Source organism: Anomalospiza imberbis, chromosome 15, assembly GCF_031753505.1.
Source record: "Anomalospiza imberbis isolate Cuckoo-Finch-1a 21T00152 chromosome 15, ASM3175350v1, whole genome shotgun sequence".
Lineage (NCBI taxonomy): Eukaryota > Metazoa > Chordata > Aves > Passeriformes > Viduidae > Anomalospiza > Anomalospiza imberbis.
The window spans coordinates 8,580,047-8,606,132 of NC_089695.1; the positions used below are offsets into that span (position 1 = coordinate 8,580,047).

General features: G+C 42.1%; 1 protein-coding gene across 4 annotated transcripts in view; it reads right to left on the reverse strand.

Moving 5' to 3' along the window:
• Positions 1 to 26,086, reverse strand: part of FSTL4 (follistatin like 4) — a 213,532-nt gene that overhangs the window by 120,609 nt on the left and 66,837 nt on the right. For all 4 annotated transcript variants that reach the window (XM_068205733.1, XM_068205731.1, XM_068205732.1 and 1 more), the window contains one exon: positions 25,575 to 25,823. In XM_068205733.1, coding sequence (XP_068061834.1) covers positions 25,575 to 25,823 — 249 coding nt within the window. The remainder of the gene's footprint in view (positions 1 to 25,574; positions 25,824 to 26,086) is intronic.

The window sequence follows — 26,086 nt, forward strand, 5'->3', positions numbered from 1 at the left end:
AGCCATATAGTAATTCACAGCTGCCCTTCCTCACCTCTGAAACAAATCTGCCATTAGAGGAAATCGGCTGCTGACTTCCAGGGCAGCAAGCAAGACCTTGTTAGAGGGTAAATATGAAGGACCCAGAATTTGGCAAGCTTTGAAATGACCTTGACTCACTGCAAGGAGGCTGCTGGCACAGGCAGAGAACACTGAGCCCAAAGAAGAGCTAAGGCCAATGTCACATACGACTTCCTAGTGCCTCCATGGCATCCTCAGAAAAACACACTCCAGTACAGTACCCAGAGGACTTGGCACAGCTCTCCTTCCTGGACAGGAAAAGTGTTAAAAATGCAGAATATAAAAATATTTTTTAAGATGTATCCATTTTCTAAATAGGTAACCAAAATGCTGTTTCTCTGGGGTTCACAGGAATCAAACAGATGATACCCCTAGTACAGGCAGATGATCTCCTCATCAAAAACCCAAGGATAATGTCTGCCTTTTGAGAGAAGACAGAGTAACACTCCCAACATCTGTCAAGGATGAACTGCCCATGTCACAGCCTGACAAAGCTCTGTGCTGCCAGTGATGATTGAGGTGTTAACACTGGCACTGGTTGCCCAGAGAAGCTGTGGCTGCCCCATCCCTGGAACTGTTTCAGGCCAGGTTGAATAGGGCTTGGAGAAACCTGGTCTAGTGAAAGGTGTCCTTGCCCATGGTAGGGGGTTGAAACTGGATGCTCTTTACAGGTCCCTTCCCATCCAAATAATTTTGTGGTTCGATGAGTAAGAGTACAAAAAAAGATTACAAAAGAAGTAGGACAAAAAAAGATGCTAAAATGAAAAATAAAATGTAGAAGGGAAACCTGAAAGAAATTCTCAAAAATCTTAATTATTATGAAAATCTTAAAGACAGAAACACCATAAATCCAAGCTTTATAGTCATCTGATTAAGGTTTGCTGCATTGTGTCCTGCAGAAGAATGGAAATGGTTATAGTCTGCAAACACATTCAGAAGATGATAACATGGTTTTGCTTTCAAAGATAAAGCAGGAAATAATTCAATTTAACAATCAAATGGGAACTGGGGACCCACGCTGAGGCTGTCACCAGGGACAGAGGTACCTGGCTCAGGCATTGATCTTTTGGGAAAGAGATAAAGTAAAATAATGAAAAAATATCCAATCCTTCTATGTCCTTAAAAAGAGAGCATCCATATTTCCTCACCTACTGCTGCTGTCAAGACAAGTCTCCTCTACAAGGTGTGCCCACCAGATCCAGATCAAAATTATAGAGAGGTGAGAGGGAATGAGGAGTAAAACATCCATAGGTCAGGAGGCCTGGGATGTGTTTTCCATCTGTCCTTCAAACTCCTTGTGCCCCAACACCCATCACTGCTCCTCTCAGGGCTGGAAAACCAAATGCAACCCAACCAAACAGCTGTGCAGCAACAGCTACAGCAGAAATTGGATCCAGGTCCAGAACACAATTAATGCTGTCCTTCCCTGGGGACATCCCAGAGAAGCAGAGACCTTCCATCCCTCTTCCAAGTCCTGGCACCTCAGTTGGCTGGCTCCTTCTGTGCAATGGGAGAAGTTGTTCCCAGAGCACTGGGACATAATGAGCTAATTTCCAAATCTTTTCACATATAATGGCTCTCTCTTTTATCAGTTCTCCAGTGTCTCACAAAATTCAGCTCCAGTCTTGACCTTCCACAGACAACCACAACAGGGGCTCAAATTTCATGAAAACCACCACCCAGCTCTGCACCACTGTCGTGCAATTTGGTTGAAATTAGTCAGAAAGTTCGTAAGACATTAGAGAGCACAGTGGGTGCCCAGCTATTGAAAACCAGCTGTGAATGATCCACAATATTAGGAAGACATTTTCTTGAACAGTAGTGAGGCACTGGCACCTTACACAGAGAAGCTGTGGATGCCCCATCCCTCCAACTGAACCAGGCCAGGCTGGGCGTGGCTTGGAGCCACCTGGTGTAGTGACAGGTCTTCCTGCCCATGGAAGAGGGGGTGGAACGGAATGCTCTTTGAGTCCCTTCCAACTCAAATCATCCTCAAATTCTCTGCATCTGGCCATTGAGAACCACAAACCAAGGTCACACCACTCTAAGGTGACACCCACCACCCTGCTCAGAGCAGAGCACAAGTTATTAAGGGACTATTGTTTCCAAGCTGTTCCCTGCACTGGTATCTCCCCTGACAAACCAGGGAGATAAAAAGCTGATAAGGATATGGTTTCCATATCAGTGTGTGCATTACCCTGTGCCTGCAAGGAGCCAGCTATTGCTTTGTTTTCTACTTAATCCAGAGATATTATCAATAACTTCATCTATTTGTGGCACTGGAAAACAAGGAAGGGTCAGCCAGGGCTAGCACTGAGCCTCTTCCATTGATTATCTATTCATGGGATCATAAAGAGAAAGTCACACAGACGGAAGGGAGAGCACTTCTCTAGATGTGATTACAAAGATGCTATTTCCAAAATTACTATAACACTGAACAGCAAGAGAAGATTGTACATGATCAAAGAAATAAAAGAAATGCTACTGTGGCCGTTCCTTCTGTGTTTCAGAGCGCACTTTATTCACAACAACACACACTTTCTCCAGAGATTATGCATGCAGGCCTTACACATGCTCAATTCAGATAATCTGGAGAGGTCTTTCTTAAAAATAAATCCAACCCAGGAATTTTTGAGTTTTCCATTCAGTGAAAGCAGCTGCAGGTTTGCACCACACAAAGCACATGAACAGCTGGCCCCCTCCTGAAACACAGAGCAAAATTCTCAATACTGAGAGCAAAGCTGAGTTAAAAACTGTGTTCCTTGAAAGATGCATCATATGCATAAGATACATTATTTTATAATGTATATATTTTTTCTCAGCTTTAGCACTTGCATTCAAAGAATTAAAGTATCCAAATCTCTTCAATAAAACTAGCTTTGCACAAACTGTGTGGGATTTCCTTGAGGGATATTTTCCCATTTCCTGAATGCTTATTTTTGTTTGTTTAAAATCACAGGACAGCTCCAAGGTAGAGCACATTGAGGAACAAGGAGTCATTCAGAGCAGACTCTGAATTTTCAATGTAATATTTTAATTAACCCATAATTCTCTTCAGAGTTTTTTTAAAAACCGATAGCTTTTTATGAGCAAGGCTACTATTTAGAAAATAAAATACCATCAGACTTCAGACATATGCAGGAATTTCACTGAATGAAAACATCTAAAAATGTTTTAAAAAGCTATCACAAAACACAAAACAAGGTCAAGCACTCTAAAATGAAAATAATTTAAAGTCTTTACTTTGTTTTGCAAACAAAGGTAACATAGTATGAATAGAGATGGTTTCACTATCAGTAAAACCAGGCTAAGTTCTACAATCAAGCCAACATACTTCTTTGCTTTAAAATATATTAATAAACACCCCAGGGCTACCTTACTGTTTAGATTCACAGAGCAACCCATGGCCACCCAACCTTCCCCACATCAGAATACCAAGAAAGGTACTAAACAGCTTGGGTGTTGATAAAGAAAATCAACAGGTGAGACAATTAATGCAAACCATCCTATTTATAAAATTATAGAATAGTTTGGGTTGGAAGGGACTTTTAAAGACCATCTGGATCCAACACCCCTGCCAGGGCCAGGGACACTTTCCACTAGACCAGGTTGCTCCAAGCCCCATCCAGTCTTGACTGGAGAACTTCCAGAGATGGGGCAGCCACAGCTTCTCTGGGCAACCTGTGCCAGGGCCTCACCACCATCACAGAGAGTTTCTTTCTAATACCCAATCTAACCGTGCCCTCTGTCAGTGTGAAACCATTCCCCCTTTGTCCTGTCACTCCAGACCCCTGTGCAAAGTCCCTCTCCAGCTCTCCTGTGGCCAGTTTAGGCACTGGAGGTTGCTCTATGATCTCTCCAGAGCCTTCTCTTCTCCAGGCTGAACCACCCCAATTTTCTCAGCCTTTCCTCATAGGAGAGGCAAAAAGCCTGGCTGCTGGCGGCAAATCCAGGTACACCTGAAGGGCTTCAATGCCAGCTGGGAAGCCCAGCACTGTGCAGACTCATTCCCACCTGATCAATTCATCATCAATACACTGCAGCACTCCAGAACAGCTTTCCATTATTTCACTTTTGCCTTATTAGACTTCAAAAACAAATGACAAAACTCTGAAGTAAAACAGCTTCTACCCTCTGCCCACAGATATAAATGCATTTAGCTGAAGACAGAGTCGTTCTGATCCTGCAGACATCCCCCCTGAAATTACCAAGAGCTCCCTGTGCCCATCTCACTGGGACCAGAGCATCAGTGCTGCCCTTTTCATTTGGGTAAGCCTCTATTCAATTAGACCTAAGAGCCAGGGAACAACTTTTTTCATTTTGCAATATGTTCAAACCAGTATTTGCCCTGACACAGGTTCTGAATGCTCCTGAGCTGAGCAGGGGGCAGGGATTCCGTGCTAATTGCAGTCACTCTCTCAGACATGTTGCAAGACATCTTTGTGACTAAAAGGTTTATTTCTGTTCAGCAGTCTTGAGAGGGTTCATTTTAAATGATCACCAGATGTCACCAATTCTTCATAAAATACAACAGAAAGAACATTTTTTCCCCAGCAAAAAGCAACTCACAACCATCAAAGTGTAACAAGAGCCATAAATACACTGTTCAGGAGTATCTTTAGCCGCAGTATAGATTCCCTTTTTCTGTTATGTATCTAAAACAACACCTACTGAAAAAGGAATGAGGCATTCTAATAACGTCAATGCTAATGACAAGCTCTCATGAACAGATACTGACTTCACCCCCATCTGCAACACGATGATTAACACATCTACAGTGGCACACACAGCTCCAGCCCCCAGCACTGAGAATGAGCTCCATCCATGGAAATGGACAGGACCAGAGGAAATGGCCTTAAGTTGCACCAGGGGAGGTTTAGAGCGGATACTGGAGGAAATTTTCTTCACAGGAAGGGTTGTTCAGCCTTGAACAGGCTGCCCAGGGCAGTGGTGGAGTCACCATCCCTGAAGGCATTTAACAGACATGTGGCACTTGGGTCACGGTTTAGTGGTGGGCTTGCCAGTGCCAGGTTAATGGCTGGACTTGATGATCTTGGAGTGCTTTTCCAACCTCAGGGACTTTATGAAGTAACACAACATTGCAACCCAAGAGAGCAAAAGTACAGCTGGGAATAGGATGCATCTTCATCTCTCTTTAAAGAAAACATGCAAGAGAGCCAAAAAAAAAAAAAAAAAAAAAAAAGAGGAAAGGAAGAGAAGAGAAGCTTGTCATGCAGACCTGTGTGCTTTACCAGGGGAATTCCCCAAGATGAATTTATGTCACACTGGTGCAAATTAAAGGCAAACTGCCCTATAAACATTCACCCTGCAGCCCTGGTCACATCCTGGCGTCTCACCTTCCAGAGGGGTTAAGCTGAAGACTGGAAGGTGTTTTCTCTTGCTAACTTGGCAATCCAAGTGACAAGGCTTCCTGAGGTGAATGATACACTTCAGCTGCCTATATCGCTTTTCCCATTTTCAGATCTCAAATCAGATTTGGACACTGTTTTCATTATCAGCACAGAGAAGTGTCTGAGCGACTGCCATCCCAAATCCATCAGGACACGTGTCACTCATCCCTGGCGCAGTGACACATGCTGTGGGTATGCAGGCTGCCGCTCCAAGCATTTAATCTATTTCTGCCTCTGGGTTGCTTCAAATGAAAAATATTCTGTGCACAAACGGTGCATTGCTGCGTGCAAAGCTGTCAGTTATATTTATTTCACAAGCAGTTTAAGACATGACGTGAACTGAGTTGCTGGTAAGATTTTACTACAAGCTATCAAAGACTTAAGCAGACACCATCTATAACTACTCACTTTCATCCTCACCCCCACCGACTCACACTCCCTGCTCCAGCAGTGAGCACAGCCACAGCTTCCAAATCCCCCCAACTGTCTGCAGAGCCATTATCCCAGCACTGATAGAAACCAAAACGCACCGGGAGAACCCCAGACTTGTGATGGTCAGTCAGCAATCCCAGAAGGACTTTTCACTGCACAGAGGACACCAAACCCAAACCCATGTCCTGTCTCCATGTGGTAACCTTTGGCCATTGGAGGAGTGACAGATACATCAACCTGAGGAAGTACTAAAGTGTCCACAAGAATTTGGGAGCAGCTGCTAGGACCCATCAGGAAAAGTCAAGAGCTATTCCCAGACTTATTCCTGCCAAGTAATTCCATTTTAATAGTGGATGATTTGGGATAAGCCTGCAGAATCAAATGGCAAAGCTCTGCTGTTATACTGAGGCTTACAGAGATATTAGGAATTATCAGTACTCTGTCTGAGCTCACTGGGAATATGGCATTGATTTCCAGAGCAAAATATGACACATCAGTTACTTTTTTTCAGGCTGCAGGGACTTGGGGTGCAAAACCCAATGGCTCCTCCATGAGCATCAGCCCACAGCCCCAGCCTGCAGCTTGGTTTGCTGGAGCTGTACGACTCCAGTTGTAGGGAAAACGCTTAGCAAGTATTTTAGCTGAGGCTATGACCCCGGCAATTTCTCAGGATATCAACAAGTCCTCAAGAGAAACAGGTAAAACCACCTTCAGCTGTGGCATTCAGCTGGGGGGTACAAGCAATTAAACCAGAATCCATTAAAACAATGAGACATTAGAGTGCATCAGATGCTGTAGAATTATTTTGTATTAAAAATATATTTGGCTACTTCTACATGTGAATCCAGCCTGAAGATAATTATTTCATATTAAGGGATTTCTGCAGATGGTGTTTCAAAGTGGCTTCTTAAAAATGGAAATTTGCTTGCAAGATATGAGGACACATTTTACACAAATAAACATATTCGCATTTCATTTGCTAAGTTCTAGCTACATTCACTTTTTCACATATTTACTGCAGTGCAATTGTTGAGGGCTTCAACAATTAAGGCTTCATCCAATCACAATAACACTCAAAAGCAAAACTGAAATCCCAACTTTTGCTAAAGTTGTGTAAGGCCCCAGAAGTCCAAGTGCAACAGAAAACCTACATCCTTACAGTGTGTAAAATTTACTTATTCATATTGCCTCCTTCTCCTCTACTCTGTGTTGTCTTTAAAACAGGTGCTCTAACTCAGCAGTTGAGATTTCTATTTATATGAAATTTTGGGTGCAGTTTGTGTGTCTAATAGATGATGGACATAGAAAGGACACACTCCTCTGAGGAAGAATGAAAGCATCATCTCCTATAACCCCATTCTCACCCTGAGTGTCTCCAGCACGTGCGAGAACTCCTTGCTCCCTGAGCATGTGCCTTTTGCAAAAGATAGGCAGACTTTGATGTCAGAGTCAGCACAGGTGATTTCCCAGCACCCCACAGATGAACCCCAGGTTTCCCTGCACACTCTGCTCCTGAGGCTCCCCACAGCCCTGCTGCTTTCAACACCAGCCACACATCTGCTGCTGCTTGCTGAGCACTGACAAATTCGGCTGTGCTGAGCCTGGCTAGGAGCTTTGCTTCCAGCTGAGATGACTTCAATTGCTCCTCACATCACAGATTTCCTGTTGCTCCACAATCAGCACATGTCTGCTGTTAAGCTTACCCAGGAAAAACTGCAGCTTCGTGAGTTACAGAAAAAAAATTTAAAAAGCAGGGTGAAAAGATGGGGAAGAGAAGAAGTGAGGAGGGAAGACAAGGGGGAGAAGAAGGAATCAATCAAGCCACTCCTCCTCCTCTACGTCAAGCATCTTGGATACACCTTCTTGTAGACAATTTCTCTAAATCAGGATGTACAAGCCATCCCTAAAGGACACAAAGTGACCGCAGACACTTGCATGTGGTCTGTGGGGACTGTGCCCAAACTATGTGTGGTTTGGAACTAACTGGAATAAGCAGTTGTGAACACATTGCACTAACATGTTATTACCATACATCCAGTCTTTGTATTACTCTGGTTTCCTACCTGGAAACTTTTACAGAGTAGGTGCAAGTTTGGGCTTTTGGAGGCTGTTTCCAACAGATGGCAGAAAATTGGGAAAAGTGCCAGCATTTCCTTTTCAAAAGCTGGCTGCTGAAGCTTCCAAAGACAGCTTTGAGCATCTTCACTTGCAACTGTCGCAGCAAGAAATTACACAAAATGTACATAAAGGGGGTTATTGAAGCATGCACACTTTGGAACTCACGGAGGAAAATGTACATGCTTTTAAGAACAATAAATAGGATGTTTTTAAGTTGTAAAATTCACAGAGCTGGTTTGCAATGCTCACCTGCAGCTTTTCGAAGCTTTTTCATTAGCATAAAAGGAGAATGTGACTCCTACTCTTCCTCCTCCTCCCTTGTCTTGTAAGGAAATTTTGATTTTTGCCTTAAGAAGAGCTGTAGTGCCTCAAAGACCCCAGCTGGGCTCCCCCAGCATAGCACAGGATGGTAAAAATGGGGAAAAAGAAAAAAAAAAGTGGAGATGGGGAAAAGAGGTCAATGAGATAGGAGGAAAGCATGGGTTTTCCATGGTGAGCAGCAGGCCAGAATCCCACCTGCTGACCAAGCTGCTGAATCCTTGCCACCTGTCTGCTTACATAATGCTTCCTCCAGCTTACATCTAACAGCTTGAAAACTGGTATAGAACATCAAACTCTAAATCAGTGCTTCATGCTGACACACCATATGTCAGCGTGTACTGAGGTAGTCACCAAAAGTGTTAACAGCAATTATTTAAAAATTATTACAGTTTATTCATGCAGAGAATTGCTTCTTGCATTGACTCAAATCCTTCAAGACAAGAATTTTTTATGAGCTGCAGTTTCCCTCAATTTTCAACCTGATTTTGTGGTCTTTGACTATTTTAATTTCATTTTGGTTTAAAACAATGTACTTATTACTGAAGTATTCATTTACAGTGCTGTTTTTAGGGGAAATTACTTAATGATACTAAAATTAAAAGGTTTTCTTCCCAAGCATGGCACCTTTTCAGTGTTCCCTTGGTTCTGCAGAAGCAAGAAGACTGTCCTGTCTTCTGGTGCTGCTGTTTAGAACATCTGACCACCACACCTGGGAACAGCATCCACAGAAAACAAGTAAAAAAGCCCCTCGGTGCCCTTTGGCCTTTCACCCGAGAGCCAGATGGAAAAAAAGCTTCAGAGAAGAGCCTTTTTTCAGTGTGCAAAGTCTCCACCACTCAGCTTGATGCTTATAAGTCAATTGCTAAAGGAAAAAAAAAATTATAGTGCATAAATCCACACAAGGAATTGAAAATAAAAATAAGGGAGCAGAAGAGAGAGCCCATTCCCATGGGCTTTTCTCCAGTGGCACAGGCAGACCTGGGAAGCTGCAGTCAGCACTGACACAGGCTCTCCCTTGGATGAACACAGCATACATTAAAAAAAAGCAATTAGAGTGATCAAGTAGGGAACTATTTAGCATCTAATTAAAATATCCAATTAATCATAATTTCTTCAAAACAGTGTGCTGTAAATGGGTCTATAACACCCAAGAAGAAAAGAAACAGCCTATTTTGTCTCTATTTGGTGCCTTGCACTGCACACCTAATGCCACCGGCCTGACAGAGTATCCATGATCCCTGAACAAGATCCTGATCCCTCAGACCAAAACTTCAGCCTGGCCTTGCATCGAAACTGCTGAGCCCTCATCACACAAATAATATACAGAAAAGTGTAAATCAACCTAAAACAGGGGCATGGCAATTCTCCTCCCTGTTTCACACTATCAAAATCCATTTTTCCATTTGTCTGCACCTTTTGCTGTAAGGATCAGCAGTGCAGGGCTGGAGCAGAATGAGTTTTTATAGAAGCCAGTGGGAGCAGGGAGCTGTAGTGCAAAAACCTGTTTGCACCATCCGTCACCCTTCCAGCTCCTCACCGCTTTTGGAATTTGGGGAGAATTCACAGAACTAAAAGGCATAGAGGGAAAAATTCTCCCTCCAGTTTCTGTTACAGGTACTAAATTCCTACCAACAGCTGTTATTGACAAAAAGCTCTTTCCATCATTGGGCTTGTGCTTTCCTCATCAAAGATAACTGTAAACTGATGCTGGAAATACAACAGCAATAAATCAATGGCTGCTGTTTTACTTGTTCTGGGCTTTTTGTTAAGAAACATCTGGGGGTTTGTTTTTTCCTACTCTAATAAGCATCAAGCCCAATGCAATAGTGAAGGAAAATTAACACCAACATCTTCTAAAGTGCTTGGGAGTTTCCTTACATAGAACCACAGAATCATTAAGGTTGGAAAAGATCTCCAAGATCACTTCAGAGTATTTACCATTAATGTCAGAGTTGAAGATATATATAAATAATATTCTTTTTTTTTTTGTTTTAAACTTAAAAAAAAAATGATCTTAAGTGATAGCATGTATCTTAGAAACATGCACAAATTCATGCAGCATAGAAAGGCAGGACTTATCAGAGATCTATTTCATAAATAAAGCTTCTGTTTACTCAGTATTTGAACTGTCGCAAGAGGGATAAACTTCACCTGGCTTGGCTCTAGACAGCAGCTGCTCACTCAAAAGTGCATACAGACCAAGACTGATAATTAGAACATTATTTCTACAAGACTGTTAAGTATTTTCTTTAACACCTTAAATTAGATTATTTTTTCACCTTTCTTTGAATAAGTTTTTAGAAGGTTTTCCAACACTGTAATTCAAAAGCCACAACAGTCCTGCCAAAGGATACAATGAGCAACAGCCACCTGCAGTGCTGGAATATAATTTCCAATGCCCCTAAAAATGCTCTTCCCGCATTTTAATTAAAAATTGGTATTTCTGTTTTGAAAACAACAAACTTTCATAATCTATTCCCAGCTTCCTTTGAACTTATTGATTGCAGATACCTGTTGCCATCAGGCAGATTTCTGAATTTGGGTAAAGCCACCGTAGGTTTTCTATGCTTCAGGATACAGCTGAGGAAGACCCTGAGTGACCTGATCCTTGCACTACTGATGCTCTCCTCTGCCCTGCACTGATTTTTTAAATTCCAGCTTCCATTTGCAGTTCATCTTTCCTGACTGGCGCTCCAGCAGCAATGCTGAGCTCTGTGTCCTGACTGACCAGCCCCTTTACAGAGGTTCCTGAAATGTGGCTAAAAATATCTGTCAGGATCACTGCACTTCTCACAAGCTGACTCCAGTTTATGCTTGGTTAGGAAATCCCATCAAAGAGCATGGCAGCCAGCCTGACACTGTGACTATGGAAATGTCTGCTCAGTGACCAAAAGGAGGAGAAAATTAGAATAATAAACAAATGGGGGAAACCATGGAAGCCTAAAAAAAAATCAAGAACTATGATATCTCATTGGATTATTCCATAAATAGCCTATACTTTATCCTATACAATGCTTTCACATTCCCAGATCAAAACATTTCATGAAGCATTTTGCAAATGTGGCTCCAGGCTGTTTTCTGATCCAATGAACATTATGAGATGATGTGAATGAAATGTCAGTAAACAGGTTAAAGATATCTGGAGATGCAGTAATTCTACCTGATTACTTTGAAATGTCAGAGTTCTCCAGCTCCTTGATGGGGACAATGGCTTTCTCTGGAGCCTTTCCAAGGAGGAGGAAGACAAGATTTGGGGATTCAATACTGCTTCTTTTCTAAATATCGTTAGTATTTTACATATGTTAGTGTCAGTAAAAATAAGTTACCTTCATGATACTAAGTTATTGCAAAAGAACACTCAACAATGGGAATCTAACTTCTGATGGATAGCATTCCCTGAGCTCAGGTCACCAAAGACTTCCACTTGTGTGAATAAGGCAGTACAGATGAGATGTCAGTACAAAACTGATCCACATTCATGGGTGTAACAGTATCAAACAGGATAATGAAGCATTCCTTTAACACTTCTCCAATTCTTCATCTTGACTGCAAGGAAGTATTAAGTAGATAAATGCACCAAGATTGAAAAGATGAAAGAGAATAAAAAAAGAGATGTCTGTTCACATAACACTATGAAAAACCCCCCAGTCCAGTGCAGAAAATTTAAAAAAAAAAATAAAAAGCGACACAGTGTTTCTGAAAACATAAAAAGAAGCAATTCAAAGAAACTTGATCTATTAGGAAATCGCCATCAATTTAAGAAAGTGGTGAAATGTGTGAAAAAAATCCCATTAGGCCAGAAAGAGAATGGATTTGGGAGAGAACTGCTCAGGAGGACAGGGCTCCAATGATTTTCCTGGGCTGGCTGTAGCAGCCCTGTGGGCTGCCTGTGCCACCTTTTGCAAAGGAAAACAAAGCATTTCTGTTTTAAAAGAGCCAAAGGAATCAGCTATAACTGACGAGCCCAGAACACCAGCCTGCAACCTGTTCACATTTCTAAAGTGAGCCTAGAGTAACTGCACTCCAATTTTCCCTAACTCATTATGTAAAATAAAAGCTAGCTGAAAACCAGTGTGGGGCCACCAAATGCCTTCATTAGCTTTCAATTTTGTTCCAGTAAAAATGCAGCCAAAATCTACTGGGTTCAGAGAGGCTGAAATTTTAGCCTTAACAGCCTTTTACTTCCTCAACACTGTACAGCTTCAGCAAGATTTTCTGCCAGTTAGTTTGGACCTAACAAACCATTTCTCCATTAACACAAAACACAACATGTCCAGGAGTATTAAGCATTTTCCACAAGGCCCTGTTTTACGCTCCCTCCAAGAATGACAATGCCAAATTATGAATCTCAGACAGATGTTTTCCAGATGTGCTGAGCACCTCACTTAAATGTTGGATGCAGAGCTCTTCCAAAATGCTGTAAGGGTTGTACCAGCTGCATTTAGATAGGCTGACTCCTGAGTTTCTGCTTATGGGAAACTATTCCTAAGGGAAAAATTCTCACGAAAACGGGCACATCTTGCACATGCCTACATGAGGGTGAAGGATGAAGTCTGATGGCAACCATTGGAGCCAACAAATGGGAAAGGAATGGGAAGCCGTGGATGGAGAGGTGCAGCGCCATGAGCACGACTTCACAGAATCATCACAAAATGGTTTGGATCAAAAGAAAGCTTAAAGCTCATTTCATCCAGTTCCAACACCCTGCCATAAGCAAGAACACCTTCCACCAGACCAGGGTGCTCCAAGCCCCATCCAATTTGGCCTTGAACTCTTCTAGGGATGGTGCAGTCACAGCTTCTCAGGGAAACCTGTGCCTGGGACTCGCCACCCTCACAGGGAGGAATTTCTTCCTAAAATCCAATCTCTGTCCTCACTGATGGCATTGAGTCCACAGGAAAGAGCAGCTCCCTCACCACACAGTGCTGTGACGTGTCTCAGCAGCTCAAACAACGGAGTGCTGGAGACACAGATGGTGCTTCACTCTGAGGGGACTGAGGTCTCTCCTCTCCCTTCCAGCCCCTGAACACGTACACCCACCCGCAGTCCTGCACTGCCACAGCCTCTGTGCAGCTCACAGCGAGTTCACAGCACTTGCAGTCCTTGAGCTGAGCAGGTTTTCATGCCACTTCATTTTTTTTTCTAGTAATTCTAGAATTCAAGTATAGTTACTTGAACACTGGCTATATGAAAACAGCACCGCAGCAATTTTCTTTCAAGACTGTTTTACAACACAAGCCAGAAGAATGCAGCAGAACTCTGAGTACAGTTACCCTTCAAAAACTTACACATTACATGGGACACACTGTGGCAAGTACATTTCTCTCTCTCTCAAGATTTTTCATAAAGGTGCACAGAAAGAAATTAAAGAGAAAAAAAATTCTATTTTGACTCTGTTTTTCTCTTGTGGAATGTGTTTGGAGAATTGTTCACCTAAGTGAACACTTGGTTAGATCACTTGGTGATCTAAAGTGATCACTTGGTTAGATCGTGGTGGACTGTTTGGGCCTGATGGCCAATCAGATCTACCTGTGTCTAAACTCTCGGGAGGAGGTCACAAGTTGTGTAGTTAGTTAGATATGGTAGTTAGAGAAAGTAACATGCAGTTTTTAGTATCTTCCTTTATATAGGACATTAATGTATTACAGCGTAGTTATAATAAAGAAATCATTCAACCTTCTGGACTAGAGTCAAACATCTTCATTCTTCCCATGGGGTTCACCTGCATTTTACAATGACACACCAACCAAAAATAAATATTTCTTAATCTCTCCCTCAGTATGACTCTGATCCAAAACCAGACCAAATATCCGAGATTCCTGCAAGCCCTCAAGAAATGCTGCTACTGCTTCCAGTCCATCTGCAAGGCACCCAGGTGCTGTGCCAAGAGGGAGCTGCACATGGTTGATCCAGCTGTCTGTCTGTCTTCATACAGAGATAGAACTCCTCATGTCAGTTTACTCACGGGCAGGTTATGAGAATCACATTTCCAATCAAGATTTGCTTTCATTGGCTATGCTGGTCCTCCCAGAGGAGCATTAAGATGGGGCTTAGATAATGCTCCCATAGCAAGTAACTGCAAACCCAAAGTCAAATCTGCTTTTCTACAAATATTCAGGAACATTTGCTTCCTGGCAACACTCCTGTTAGTGAACCAATTTGCTAAAATATTAATGAATAGCAAACTACAGGGCCATGGATACAGCAAAATGCTTACATATGACAATACAACTGAAGATTCACCACAAATGTTTTAACAGTATTTAGCTTGCTCTAGAATAAATGAAATAAAAACACAACCTATAACAATGACTAGCATGCAGGACCATGGATTTCACTAGAAGACCTCTGGTGAGGAGATTGGCTGGTGTTGGACAAGGATGCCCAAGATTGTCCTGTGCCCTCAGGGTTCTTGTACATCTCCAAACCCTGCAGAGGGACCATAAGACACCAACACCTCTAAACCTGCCACAAAACCTCCTGGAAAGCTGCTATGCTAGAACATGTAAATAAGGATTAATAAATAAAACCCTGCTAAAATGTCATATTGAAATTTGAAATAATTTGAAAAATAAAATCCCCTTATTATTCCTGAAAAACAGAAAAACTCTCAACTATTGCCAGTGTGGCAGACTAAAAGCAAGCAAGGAAGAGGAAAGCCCTGACAGATCCTGACAGGAGACTGCAGTCACTTGCAGGAAGAGACAAACCCCATGCACCCCATGGCAAACCTCTTCCAGGTGAGCCTTTGTTAAGCCCATAGGGCTGTCTGCAGTGCAAACAACCCTCATTCAAAAGGTAAATAAAAATGTCTCCCTTTGATCACATCACACCAATCAACTTTCTACTACAAAGGTTACATTTAAATATTTAAATACTTAGATAGATTTTAATTCTGAGCTCCCCCTCCATTGCATGGCTCATTCCTTCCCAAATTTTAACTTAAAGAGCAGAAGAGACTGAGCTCTGTTTTACTCCATCACATGGGCTCATTACCATGGGGATATTTTTTTTCCCCAAGACCATTATGAGATGAGGAGGCTGCAATTGCACTTGTGTAATTCCTGTATTTCCTTTCCCTTCCAGAGCTGCAAATCCAAACATGGGTCATCTCTTCATGCCAGGACAGCAGCCAGATGCCTTCAAAGCCTGCTGTGCCAAGGACAGCCCAATCCCACACTTCCAGGCACAAGGCTCCTCTTTGGACCACTCATCACCAGTTTCATCCCTGCTTGGGCACAAGGATTCTGTGTTCTGTAGCCCTGGCCCAGCCATACCCCTCTTTGACTCCTGTCAAAACTCTAGAAAAACCAGCCAGGGGATTTTACAGGGACAGGGTACGTAGGGTTGGGATCATTTAACATGAGTTCTGATGTCTTTTTCTGTGACCTTGAGAAAGTCACTGGCTCTCCTCTGGACTGCAATTCCTTCTCTGTAAAGGCTGGATTATTATTTTCCTGGCATTCAAAGGTGGCTTGAGGTCTAATTAATTAATCTTTGTAAAGCATTCTAGGACACTTTGATGGAAAATTCAAAATATTATGCATAAAGGCCTTGCCTTCTATCTAAATCTCATCTGGAAACCTTCCTCTTACTCCTGAATTTGTGACTGATCCCCACTCAATTAGAGGTAATAGGATTTCCATGTAGACTCCAGCAGCAGAGCAGACCTCACAGGAAGGTGCCAGCAAGAGCAGAGGTGCTAATCCAGAGGAAGGAGGCAGACAATTGGCGCCTGCACGGTGTGATCCATGGCTGAATGCTGCATCCCTGGACTGCACCAGGACCACCTGAACCAGCTCTGGGCAAAGGAATGAGGCACAGACCCCCCACCACCACAGCACCCATCCCTACACCCACACCCAGCAATGACAGGACAAGGGGGAATGGCTTCACACTGTCAGAGGGAAGGGCTAGATTGGATATCGGGAAGAAATTCCTCCCTGTGACGGTGGGGAGGCCCTGGCACAGGTTTCCCAGAGCGGCTGTGGCTGCCCCATCCCTGGAAGTGTTCAATGCCAGGCTGGACGGGGCTTGGAACAACTTGGGGTAGTGGAAGGTGTCCCTGGCCATGGCAGGGGGTTGGAACTGGATGAACTGGAAGGTCCCCCCCAACCCAAAGGAGGCAATGATGATTCTATGATGCTCCTACACATTGTTCCCCCCTCCCATTCCTACAACTGCACTGATAATTAACTATGAACTTTACATTTGGCATTAATCTCTATTAATAGGATTTTTAGCAGGAAAAAAAAGTTTCTACCCAAAGAGTTTTCAAGCCATGAGCAGACAGAATAAATCTGCAGATCACTCATTACCTCCCCAAGTCAAGTTTTATTATTTGTGGGAGCAGTTCCACTTCATGAAGGCGAGCAAAGGCAGATAACCTCACCCCTGACACTCCGTGAGCCCCTGACGAGAGAACAGCTTCAATTTGACATGCAAAAAAACAACTGGGAAATTACAATGGGCTTTACCAGCACCCCATGCTGTGGAGTGCTCATTTTAACTAGTATTCCCATGACTTCAGGACATCTCTGGTAGGATTCAGCCCTTTCAAGCATATTAGCAAGAACTGCCTGTTAAATCCTGGTGGACAGAGGCAGGAAGGGAGCAAAGGCTGGGGGATGCTGGACCAGCTTTTTCCTTGCTGCTACCTAATGGAATCTGCAGCATCCAGCCTGTTGGTATTCCCAGGCACTTAGAATTTCAATTTGCTCCATGGATTTTTATACAGAGCACCCAGAAAAATTAGCATTTGTGCTGAATAGCTTTTAATCAGTTCTTTTTATCTTTAAAGCACTTCTAAATCTCCCTGCCTCAGTCTCCCCAGCCCTAAAATTCATTCCAGCCATTTGTTTTCCTTCATTCAGCTTCCAGCGCCCTTTACCACGATCTAATCATCTTAATCTTTAATGCTCATCTCTACCTTTTAACCTTTTCAGTTTTCATTTAAAGCAATCTCTCTCTCTCAGGTTTGGAGCTTTTTTTATTTATTCTGAAATTAAGGTTTCCCCTGGCCCCTGTCTCAGCAGAGAGCTGGAGATGTCCTATGGAGAGTCCCCTGGCATCAAGCTGCATGTTGCTTCTCAAAAGGTGACTTGTGGGGGCCTTAAGTAAAACAGCAATTTTTCTATTGATAAAATTTATGTAATTTTAGGGAAATAAAGGTGACTTCAAAAGTATTACAGTATTTGTTGTCATTCATTTGAAATTACTTGGCATATGCTAGCCTTTCCTTCCACTGGGAAAACTATGGATGTAGAAACTTCATGGAATATTTTAGTTTGGAAAAGACCTTTAAGATAACTGAGTTGGGGAAAAAAGCAGATAAACTTTTGAGCATCCAAGCTCTTTTCAAGACTGTGAGAGGTTCAGCAATGCAGAAGCTCAGTAAATGTGTCACTTTTTAACGATGACTTTGTAACATAATGCCCCATTGCTGGCATTTCTCCATTTTACACCACTTAGAACATTTTGGAAAATCACTGATGGAATGGTGAGAGCTAATATTAAATTTAACACACTAAAAAAAGCAAAAACTTTTCCTACGTAAGGCTCTTCAATATTTAAGCATGTTTTGAGCTCCAAAATTAATGTACAATAAACCTGAATGTGACTTGCAAAGAAAAGTGATGTGGACGCAGCGAGTTCAGACTGCCACCAAATCACAACAAGCACGTGTCAGATGCAAAGAGCACACAAAAATAGATAAAAAAGAAAGACAAACACCCCCTGACATAATGAGTGTTGCAGATAGCAGCACCAAAGTTGGCACAGGAACTTCCACTGGTAAATACAAACCACCTCCCTGCTTCTCTTCCCACACACTTTAATTTGATTCTTCATCCTCCTCCTCTGCTCCGTCCCCCATCATGACTGCTAAGGCTGTGCTTCAAAAAAAGCTTCATTATCACCTCTCAGCTTTCCTGAAAGCACTGCAGTGAAGGTTTAGCAGACCCAGCCTCGGAGCAGATGGCTCCCTAAAGCCACCTGTATCTCATTTCCCTGCCCTCAAGAACATGAAGCTGAAACTTGGGGTGCTTCAAACTGAGACCTCCTCATGCCAGTATTGTCTTCCTCCACACCATGGAGATTCAGGCTGAGCTTTTCTATTCTCAACACATAAGCAGTTCCTCTCATACTTTACATTCATGGAGGGCAGGGAGTGCTGCACAGTGCTGGGTGCTGGCGTGGTCCTCCAGCTGCCCATTCCATTAACCATGGGCTTCAGTGACTCCAGTTCAACCAGTACATCCTCAGTTATAAGGGGAAAACAAATTAGAAAGATTAATTCTCATTTTTCTTTTTTAACATGTTAATACTGCTGCTGAAATATCCTTTAATTCTTTTGTTCACTAGCTGATACATAATATGAAGCTTTTTGGTTTTATGGGAGATATTATGGCCATACACATCAAGACTGGCAACTAGATAAGATTAATAAACTGGGCCCTAAATAAGATGAGACAGATAACAGTCAAATAAAACTGTTTATGGGGGTCATGACCACTGTAAGCAAATGTTACACAATTTCATATTTAAAAAATAAAAAGCCACATCACAGTTGCTCCTGCACTCCCCAAATGGCTATTGCCTCAAATTGGAGCTATAAAAACACCAAGAATGCTGGATAGGGATCACATCAGATAACACCACTTTTTCCACTAGCTTCATCCATGGTGTGTGTTCCTCCATTTCAGCTTTACTGACTGGAACTAAAATCTGTCACTGGTCTATGCAGAGTCCCAGCACCAGAGAAACACAGATTTATTTTTGGCCAAGCAGAAGCTGGTAATGGCCCTGCTGCGAGGAGTTTCAGTGGGAATAATTAATCTTCTGACTGACCATGTCAAATTCAGTGTCCATTGCAGTATTCAGTCCCATTTTCCCTCCCACCTGTGGGACTCCCATTATGGCCATGAGGTCCCCAGCAAAGGTTTTCTATTACTAATATGTAATTAAAGATCTCTTTGTTAGACTTCTTTTGGATCTCTGATATTTTTGATTCTTTTTCTTGTGCCTAGATGTTCCCCACTCTTGTTATTGGCATTTAATTTCCAGTGAAAGCCCACCTATACCAGATAGTTTCACAACTGACTGTTAGTCAAGATTTCCCTTCCATGAATTTCAGGAATGTAAGCATTCAATTTTCTCTTAAAATGGAAAATACTTTTCAAGATCTTAAACCTATTCCTAGAAAATTCCTATTACCAAAGCTAGGAGCAGACTAACAGTCCCTTGTTTGTATCCTCACATAAATCAATGGAATTTCCATAATTTACCCCAAAGATTGATGCAGTCTGTTTATTAGGTGTAAAGCTATAAATCACATTGAAGAGCAGTCAGCCTGAAAAGCCAGGTAAAATTGATCCCTCCCCAAAAGACTAAGTGGAGGGAGCTGAAAAGGCAGTGTGGGAATAGAAAGGAATCCTTCTGGAATTCAGTTTATTAAGAACTGCATCAGCTCTACTGACAGCAAACACATTCCTTCGTTTTATATAGCACTTATCTCTCTTTATAACACTTTAAACTCCTAATATATTTACACTGGACACTGAAATGATCATTAGAGTCTTGACCTCCATGTCCAAGCCCCCAGCCTCCTCCAACAGGGATTAATTGCCTTCCTCCCAGCCGCCCCCTCCCAGCTCGCTGCCACCGGAGCAGTCTGGCAGCACTGCTGCAAAGTTAAATCGGCAAATATTAATTGCCAGCTGGGAGAAGTGCCATTAGTTCACACTCAGATTTTTTCCAGCTGGAAAGACAGAGAGTGTTAAATGGAGCAGATTTCCTTCCAGTCTGCAAACCAGCAATGGAGCGGGTCTGCCTGTTCTGCAAGCACATAATGAGCAAAACATTCAACACCTTCCCAGAGATGTTTTGAAATGCTATTCCGTAGAACAAATTACTTCTGGAAATAACAAAGCACAGAACTAACACATGGACAACAAATAAAGTACAGAGGAAATAAACCACCACCACCCGAGGCTGAATTCATATGTATTTGAGATTACTGCAGTGATACAAGTTATCAGCCTGCTTGTTTGGGGTTTTTTTTTCCAGGTTTGTAATTTATTCACATTCAAGCATAGAAAATTTTCTGTCAACATGAAGATTATCATTTTCCTTAATTAGAAAAAAAAAACTTTTTGAGAACTGGAAGAAAGATAAGAGTAGTTGAAAATGAAAGATGCCATTACCTAAAGTCATGGAATCATAAGATTATGGGATGATATGGGCTGGAAGAGGCTTCCATCAAAACATTTAGTGCAGAGTCAGACTAGGTTGCCCAGGACTGTTCCCAGCCAGGTTCTGAAAGTTCCCAGAGATGGAGATGGCACCTGGGCAGCCTGTCCCAGCACTCAACCAATCTCCAAGGGAAAGCCACCTCCTTACCTCAGGCTGAACATCTCGTTTTAGCTGTACCCTTTGCTGCTCATTCTCTCTCCATGCAGATCTAGGTTCCATCTTCTGCTACACTACCTGTGCAAAAATGTCCTGAGAGAACACATTATTCTGGCTCTAACAATGTGCAAACGCACTCACACGTGTGCACGTGCACAGCAACCCAGCACACAGTCATGCACACTTCAGAAGACTTTATAAAATATAAATTCATGGCATGAAATACTGTTCTGAGCAACAGTGTAAGGCTCAGAGCAAACAGTGGGACTGTGTGTGTGTAACAGAAAGGAGAAAGGCAGGTGGCTTTCCATAGAGATTTCTTATGAAATTCTGTACAAAATATGTACAAAATTATGATTTACTATGGGACAAGAAATGACCTTGCATAAGGAGGAAAAATAACTGCCAGATACTTGTTAAAAAAAAAAAAAAAGACATATATTTTAAGCAATGGGACAAAATTACTGAAAAATTAATACTGACATTTCAGCAGAGAAGGAAGGAAGATAATGGGACTGGAATACCAGACATGAACGTGTCTTTACAGCACACCATCTCTCTGTATAAAATTCTGTCAGATTTCATAAAATTAGAGCTTTGCTATAAGTTGAACCAAATGGACAAAAAAAAAAAAATTAAGTAGTCTACACAGGTATAGTTCATTTCCATAATGGAAAGTTCAAGAATTTGGTCAGCTAAGTTGGACTGAATTCATGCCAGAGCACAAACTCAATCTGACCAGCTGCAGCACAAAGCTGCTCTACAGGCTGGCAAGAAAAAGCTGAGCTTTTTATAAAACACCCAATCCACCTGGATAAAGAGAGGATGTCAGAACCACAGAAAATAATGAATGAGCTTGAGCAAGCAAACATGGCTGCCTTCCTCTAGCAAGGACTTGGCTGATGCACAGGAGCTCGAGATTGCTGATCAAGCAGAAAAAAAGCAGGAAGAGAAAGAAAAGGAAAAATTACTCCTAAATCCTGAAAATGGAAAAGCACAGGTCTAAACAGAATTTATCTAATGTATGCAAACTGCTAGGGAAGTGCATTGCTCTGATGTTTCTGGTGGAAGGAAGAAGGTAAGGGAAGAAAAGTTATTGAATGGTGTCTGCACCGCTATCTCTGGCCACAAATAGTAAGAGAAAAGTGAGGGAAGAGACAGAGTGGGTGTAGACAGTCAAAAGGAAAGAAAAATGAAAAGAAGTGGAAAAAAATGGGACTAGTGCTACGAAAAAGCAAAGCATAGTCCAAAATACTGTGTTAAAATGATATAAGCTCATTATCCAAGGCATTTATTCAAATAGGAACATTTTCAGGCCAAGTACTCATTCTGGACATTTGTGGGACAATTGTCATTATGAGCACAGCTATCTTTCCAGTCTTCATAAGTATTGGGAGAGCTTTTGGGGAAGAAAAACTTATTTCCTCACCAGTTCAGCACACAGTACAAGCACTTTTATATTTATGTATTTTCTTAGCCAGTAAAAATCACCAACACCTCAATCAAATGACTACAGAAACTCACAAAATAATGAAAACATAGAAAATGAAAAAAACCTGCCACATAGCAGAAAAGTCCTGAATAGAACATTTTCCTATGGAAAAACCAAACTGTATTTCACACCAGGAAAGAAAACCAGATCAAGGAGAATGTGAATGGCTCTGAGCGGGATTGACATTTCTCCTGAGATCTCTGGGTTTAGGGCTTCAGCTTCACAGTATTTCCCTTGTGACTTCAAACTCCCAAGTGAAGTTTCCCACCTATTTGCTTTATCAACTGAGGAAAAAGGACTGCATTTATAGTGTTGTGTAAGGGGAACTGTGCTGCATCAGAGGCTGAAGGATAAAGCCTGGGGAGATAATTCCTGCTGAGATCTCTCATTGCTTCATTCACGTTTCCACAAGTTTTTTCAATGTTTTGGACTCTCAAGATTTCAAGGATCCATTTTATTCCATGCTGGGCCAAGGAAAAATCAGTCCTTTTCCCAGGGACAAATTCTCTTCTGCTCTTCTAATACTATTGCTGGTACAGAATGCAAATGCTTCTACTCACAGAGGAGTATCTGCTACCCACTAGCATTTACAAAGCACATCTGACAAATATGCTAAAAGATCAAAAAATCCTTTCCCAAAATGCACAAAAGAAAACAAATCTCTGCTGTTTGCTTTATTATCAGTTTACTGTGGATAGGCCTAACTCAGCCAAAGTAGAATCAGGGTCTTTGGTCTCTGTCTTACCTTAAGTCCATCCAGTTTGTCACTGAAAACTAGGCAAAGTGGCAGAGCACACACAAATATCCAGTCTGCAGCATCCCTCAGCTCTACATAGGAATTTAAATCTTAATTGAACAAGTCAACGGGGACAAAATAACATGAAGCAGCCCACTCACCATTCTGACTGTACCCAAATAATTATCTTACTTGATTAAAAGCAAACAGAAAACACGTGCTTAGTGCTAGATGTACACCTGAGCACCCTGGTCTAGCAGAAGGTGTCCCTGACCATACCAATGGGGCTGGAACAAGAGGCTCATTAAGGTCACTTCCGACCCAAACCATTTTGGGATTCTATGATTTTGGACCTTAAAGGTTTTTCTCCAGTCAAAGTCTTACATTTCATGTTACACTTATAATGGTGCTTAAAAACCTGTACCTTAATTGCTGACTTAAAATTTTGGTTTAAGAGAAAAGACTATCATTCTTGATTTAGAAATAGGAGACTAAAGTACCAGTAAACAGAACAATATACAGAAGGTTACTCAGGAACTGCATGTTAGAAAAAAGGGCTGAAGCAAAGTATTTCTATGGAGTCCCATTCTGTGGGATTATTCCCCACTGAAGGTAAACTTTTTTCTGTATGTTATCTCTGCAGACAGAGGTGTGAAGTACATTTTTATTTATCCACGTTGGAAGAGAAGTGAGCTTGTTTCTTTCTTCCCTTCCATAAAGCTGTTATTCTGCTGAAAAGCAGATTTAAACTGTGCTCCCTGGCAAGAGTTCAAGGGTTACTTTAAACTGGGACACAAAACTCCTACTTTCTGACATAATTTCATGGTGTGTTCAGGGAAGTATTCAAGCGTGACATTCTATCATTAGGCATAATACAGCCACTGCAGGGGCTGATTACTGCAATAAGAACTCATTTTCTTTAACACTATATATGATAAGGAACAAATAAAAAACCAGGCCACATGCACTGTCATAAAAAGGTGGGTGATGTCAGGAATGGAAAACCCAAGGACTGTTTTTGGTAGTCAGGGGAAGAAAATTTCCTGAATTGAGTGGAGGGATTGCTGAGCATCTCTGAAATTATGACTTTCCCTTTCTTAGCAAGGTTTCTCATGCTGCAGAGGCCCAACTGCATCTTACTCAGGGATGGACACGGTTTCCAGCCTGATCCATACCCTGATCTGACTTGATACCCAGAGGCAGAAGCACAGCAGTTGGAGCAAGGCACAAGTATCCTTTTTAGATGTTCCTTTTTAATGTGACAAGCAAAAAATCCCTCTTTGCCTTGATATACTCATGAGCTTAAATATGCCTTTGGGTGACCCCTTCCATTATTTACTTCCTACAAGGTCTATTGATCCTAATTACTTGCTTTGGTAAATTTAGAGGCTGCCTGTGACAAACTAACCCAGGGTGTTCACCAAATCAATGTTCTGACCAGCTGTCTTGTCCTCTCCACATTTGTTTTGATCTTGCCAGATCTTCAAAACAAATGAGACTTTGCAATGCACTGCAAAGCAGTGCCTACATACCAACTGGAAAAATTTTGGTCACGAAAGACACAATGTCTTCTCCAAGACACAAGAATGGCACTGCTTTTCTATCTCCAAAGGGTATCACAAGGACACATTAATAATCCTCTTCAAATGGGCTCCTTTTTCTTAAATAGGCTCTTCAAGCATCATGCCAGCAAAGAAGAACTCACGATGGATAGCTCATATACAGCCAATCTCCTTGGGGGCTTAAGTGAGCTGAAGATAAATGAGTGATTTTCATATTTGATCACGTAAATGTCACTGGATATATTTGCAACAACCCACTCAAATCTTCCTGTAGGTCTATGGAGTCATGTTTGACAATGAGCTTTCAAGATATACTCTAGTGAGGCCCTTTAAGAGACCTCTCATTAGAAGTAAAATAATTTACAGCTTCTTCCATTCCCTGGCATTTTATCACATGCTCCTACTCCTGCAGTCTCCCTTGATGACAGGATGGTACATGGCATACAAAATACTAATGGGAAAGATATGGGACTGGCTTTGGTGCAAAGATGATAATGAAATTTGCTACTGAACCAGTAAAGAGCTCCAGATGTATGCATCCCACTAGTAACCAGAACTGTCTTTAAAGTTATTTAAAGCCTGTCCCCATTCCTTATTTCATTTAAACAGCTCCTTTCCTTTGCATGTGTCATCTGCCTAAGTTTTCGTTTCTCAATGTTGCAGCAAACTTTTGTTTATACCATCTTCTTTTTCTTAACATCTTTGTCTTGTTCAAAGCCTTTTCAAATGAATTGGATTGTAAAAAGTTATTACACTAGGAGCTGAAAGTACTGAACAGCACAACTACAGTGCACACAATGCATACAGTGATGTTAATTATTTACCAGTTCCCAGTATGATTACATTTTGCATGGTGATGGAACTCAGGGGCTTAATAGCTGCATAAAACATTGTGTATGTTCTCTGCTGTCCTGAAATAAATCATCCCTGAAAAATTTAGTTCTTAGAAATAAAACATACCATTCAGCCATTTACCAGGATTATGACGAGTGATGAAAGCTCTACAGAAGTATTTATTTTCAACAACGCCCTACCTTTGAAGAAGCAGTCCTTGCTGTGGATAATGTAGATTTTCCTCCTCTGCAGACAGGAGGCTCGATGCAGCTGACAGTGATTTTCGTAGAACCTGCCATCAGATCCACAGACGGGCATGTAGCTGGACTTGCAGTCCTCGACACACCGGCACTCGGGCTGGTTGGTGTCCCTGTTGAGCACACACCTGCTGCCCCGGCCGCAGTACTTCCTCTCGCAGGGTGCGTGCAGCCCGTCCTGCCCGGGGAGCACTGGGGACAGCAAATGACAGCAGAAAATGCCACTGTAAGCCACATTCACCTCAACAGACCACACAGCTGCTGCAGCAGCACAGCCCTGACAGGAGCAGGAGCAACAAAGGTTTTGGAGGTAAAAAATTCTCCCCTTTGAACAGCGGCAGCTTAAAGAGAGTGCTCAGATCTGCACCCCCAGACCTCCAGCTCTCCCTTATCACAGCACACAGTGTGGGCTTAAAGTGCTTTATTGGAAAGTGATGGACGCATAACCCTTTGAT